This window comes from Pygoscelis adeliae, unplaced genomic scaffold (assembly GCF_000699105.1).
Source record: "Pygoscelis adeliae isolate BGI_AS28 unplaced genomic scaffold, ASM69910v1 Scaffold202, whole genome shotgun sequence".
NCBI lineage: Eukaryota > Metazoa > Chordata > Aves > Sphenisciformes > Spheniscidae > Pygoscelis > Pygoscelis adeliae.
In genome coordinates, this window is record NW_008824544.1 from 3,565,988 (window position 1) to 3,570,292 (window position 4,305).

Below are 4,305 nucleotides of genomic sequence, written 5' to 3' on the forward strand. Positions count from 1 at the left end.
GACTAAGTCATATCTCTCCCGCTGCACAATGGCTGCCAGCTCCTCCTGCTTGCCGCCCATGCTGCGTGCATTGGTGGAGATGCACTTGAGCTGGGCTATCGATTTCGCCCCCGGCATTGGCATGCCACCCCTAGGCTCATCTCTAGTGAGCCTGGTTTTATCCCCTTCCCCCTTCGAACCCAGTTTAAAGCCCTCTCAATGAGCCCCGCCAATTCACAAGCAGTGATCCTTTTCCCCCTGTGAGACAGCTGAACTCCATCTGTCACCAGCAGACAATATTTGTATATAATTCTCCTGTCCAAAAAAGCCAAAGTGAAAGGAAAGTCTCCTGTCATTACCCTCCTTAGGTATAACCTCCAGCTTCTCAGCTGAGCTGTATCCTCAGCACACTGGGTTTTCCCTATGGATTCACAAGACACTGCATCGCAAATTTCTGGGCAGCTCCATAAGATCCATTCACCTGCTACTCGCACAAAGATCGTAACATTTGGCTTCTCCAGCAGAAACCACAACACCAATCAAACTCAGAGCTTGCTCCAAAACACAGATACATGTGTCAAAAAGTATTTTATCCTAAGAATTCAAGCCACTAGCAAGAGTTGATTTTTTAAACGTCAATACTAGTTTTATCATCTACAATTTCTGAAGCTGAATAAACTCGAGGCTGATCTAAATTCTGCATGCTCAATATTTCTCAGTAATTCTCAAATTTCCTACTGCAGTGAAACAATTGTCAAGTTTTAGATCTAAACTGCCTGAAGAATTCTTTACTGGCAACCACCGGTTAGCTTCATAAGCATAAATGATAATATCTCCAGCAGAGTTCTCCCCTCATCTTTGATAGTTTACATGTTAAATCCAGCAGCAGATTTAAAGTGCCTCTCATGCCGTACGTACAAATAAAGGTCAGACTGCAAATCATAAAAACATTTGTCTGGAAGCTGACATCGTGATTGCTTCTTTCAGTCTGGTGAATATCAAATCAGCTGTTAATTCATTTCCCAGTCACGCTACAAGTAGAAAGCTTATTTATTGTAAGACAAAGCTTGTGAACAAGACATCCAACGGCTACTATCTGATTTAAGGACTGTGCAGCTCATGCCATTACCAGCAGTCACTCCTGGGAGCAGCAGCTGCAAACATCTATGTATTTTTTAAATTGTGTTGATTTGTGTTAATTGTGCTTCATCTCAGACTGTACCATGGGTACCTCTGGCATTTCTTCCCCGATTAAGATCTTCTCAAACAGGGATGTCTGCAGCACTGCCTGCTTTCCTTTTTCTGCTCATACAAACTCCTAATAGCTTACAGGTATCTCCCCGCAAGAGACCTCTTCTTCTAGGTTAAACTCAAGGGATACTGGAAGCAAACGCACACAAGCTTGAAAACAAAAATAAAAAAATCCAACCAACACCAACAAAAGAGCCACCACAAACCCACCCCATTTTATTTTTGCTAGTCCAAGAAGATTACAGGCTTAGAAAAATAGTCACCTATGCACACTGTGCTCCTTCACACATCAAACATGCCTAAGGGATGTTCAGAGTCTTTTTTACAGAGCCCTTTTTACAGAGCCCTGAATCATGTTCATGCTCCAAATCATTAAATCTTTCCGTTTCTCGAGGCTTGATATAAAGCTAGTTATCTTCTCCCTCAGCTTCACAATTAAACTAGGACCTTGAACAGAAAAGTTCCCTACTTCTCTTTTTTCTCTTACCCAGACTCACCTCCTAGGTCCCACTCATATGAATTTCTTTGGATATGGAACTTAAGACCCACTCTTACAACCTGTTTAAGGAAACTCTGAGCATAACTCCCCCAAGGAAACAAATTTCAGCTTGCCTGAAGTCCTCCTTGACCTTCCACTTGACTAGAAAACTCTCCTGTCCTTGCTTGGGGGATATAGCAAAATCCTTACACTATGTGATGATGTATGTACACACAGTAAGATGTGAAAAGAAACATGTTCAATTTCAAAGCTTGCATCTGCAAAGGGAAGGAAATAAAAAACTACAAGTCATACCCATACATGTCCACTGATCACTTGAATTTTGCCTCCAAATAGTGGAAATCAAGTAAACTAATTAAGTTCTTTGGTGATTTCACATCACTAAAACATTTTCATGTTAGAGATAGTCCATTTTCCAAAAAGCAAAAGGAAAATAATATAACTAAAAGATTATACATACTCCAAGCAATACAAGACTTTAAATGAAGCAAAAGGGAAATGAAATAAGGACAGGAGCAGAGAGACACGGGCAAGGTAAGGAAATGAAGGAGCGATAGAAATAATCAAGACAGAGTTGCACAGATGGAGGACGTTTAAAGCTGAAGTTGAGAGAAAAGGATAAATTTTGTGGAGGGAAATAAGATTAACCAGTAAGGAACAATAAAACAATCCCACAGCAAGCAGCAAGGAAAGGCATACTGATGTAGGTACTTAAGCTCTGAAACACTGTATCAACACCAACATGTAGACATTTCTGAGGATGGAAAGCCGCCTCTTCCCTAGGATCACTGCTTGGAAAGTGTTAATTTAAAAATAAATGAAAACTCACAATGTGATTCTCCCAAAACTTGTATTTCCAGCTAGTCAACAGCAATTCCTTAGTTACCGGCGAGCAGTATAATCTAACTTTCAAGCTGTGAGGAGACAAAAAACACAGATGAGTGTTTTTTAAAGTAGAGGCAGGGAACAATCTAACGACACATCAGCACCTGGCACCAAGTACATCAAACCATGCGCTCAGACCCCTCTCATCTGAAGAGACCTGCAGAACAGCAAGCCTGCAGGAGCACTTTTGCTCCAACCTGAAGCGGGATCAAGGTGTAATTACTCCACCTTGTTGAGTAGGCTTTTCTTCAACACAGCAGCCCCAAAGACTTACCTATGTGTGCCCATGCCTGTGTGTTTCTGCACAGACATAAATAAAGTGTGTGGTACATAGTCATATGTATCTTTGCTTGTTTCTATACTCACCAAGGTCTGTTTCAGACACGCATGCTTTCCCTGGAACAGGCATTTGGACAGTTAGCATTCAGCAGAACACAGAATACTTCCTATAAGAATACTTTTGCACAGTGCACAGAGACCTGACGAGCAAAGAGAGATTCTCTGCTCACATTTGAGGAGATGCAGCATCTACTCTAATAAATTAAACAGTGCCTAGGAACTGGCCCACAACCTCTCTGGGCCCATTCCCATGTTTGACCATTCTCACGGTGAAAAAGAAAAGATGTCCCTTGCCCTTTCGTTATGCACCTCCAAGAAGACTCTGGCTCCATCTTCTCTACCCCTACCTCCAAACAGTAATACATGGTTGTCTCCTACTCTTAAGGCTGAAGACATCCAGCTCTCAGCCTGTCCTCACACATCACACGCTCCAGCCCCAGACCAGCTTGGCGGTCCTGCTCCAAAACACCGATGCTCTTTTTTGTCCAGGGGAGCCCAGGACTGGACTCAGTGCTCCAAAGTCTTACAAGTGCTGACCAGAGGGGAATAACTGTCTCCCTCAAACTGCTGGCTACCTGCTTGCTCATACACTAAGTGCAGCTGGCCTCCTTCACAGCACAGGCACAGTGCTGTCTCCATGTACCGACACACCCCCAGGGAATGACAGCAGCGAGGATCCTCATGAAATTCATAAACCTCATGAAGTTCAACAAGGCCAAGTGCACCTGAGTCAGGGCAATCCTCAATATCAATACAGACTGTGGGATGAGTGGATTGAGAGCAGCCCTGCAGAGAAGGACATGGGATGGATGGACAGATGGATGAAAAGCTGGACGTGAGCCAGCAATGTGCACTCGCAGCCCAGAAGGCCAACCGTATCCTGGGCTGCATCACAAGCAGCGTGGCCAGCAGGTCGAGGGAGGGGATTCTGCCCCTCTACTCTGCTCTGGTGAGACCCCACCTGGAGCACTGCGTCCAGCTCTGGGGTCCTCAGCATAAGAAAGACATGGACCTGTTGGAGCGGGTCCAGAAGAGGGACATGAAAATGATCAGGGGGATGGAACATCTCTCCTATGAGGGAAGGCTGAGAGAGTTGGGGTTGTTCAGCCTGGAGAAGAGAAGGCTTCGGGGAGACCTTATTGCAGCCTCTCAGTACTTAAAGGGGGCTTATAAGAAAGATGGTGGCAGACTTTTTACAGGACCTGTAGTGACAGGACAAGGGGCAGTGGTTTTAAACTGAAAGAGGGTAGGTTTAGACTGGACATAGGGAAGAAATTCTTTATGGTGAGGGTGGCGAGGCACTGGGACAGGTTGCCCAGAGAAGCTGTGGCTGGCCCACCTGTGGGGGGGCG

General features: G+C 44.6%; 1 protein-coding gene across 1 annotated transcript in view; it reads right to left on the reverse strand.

The window, feature by feature from the left end:
• The window catches only part of DCLRE1C (DNA cross-link repair 1C), a 14,443-nt gene extending 11,541 nt beyond the window's left edge, over positions 1-2,902 (reverse strand). The window contains exons 1-2 of the mRNA XM_009321780.1: positions 2,889-2,902; positions 2,559-2,643 (exon numbers count right to left, since the gene is read on the reverse strand). Coding sequence (XP_009320055.1) covers positions 2,559-2,643; positions 2,889-2,902 — 99 coding nt within the window. The remainder of the gene's footprint in view (positions 1-2,558; positions 2,644-2,888) is intronic.
• Positions 2,903-4,305: the final 1,403 nt, after the last annotated feature.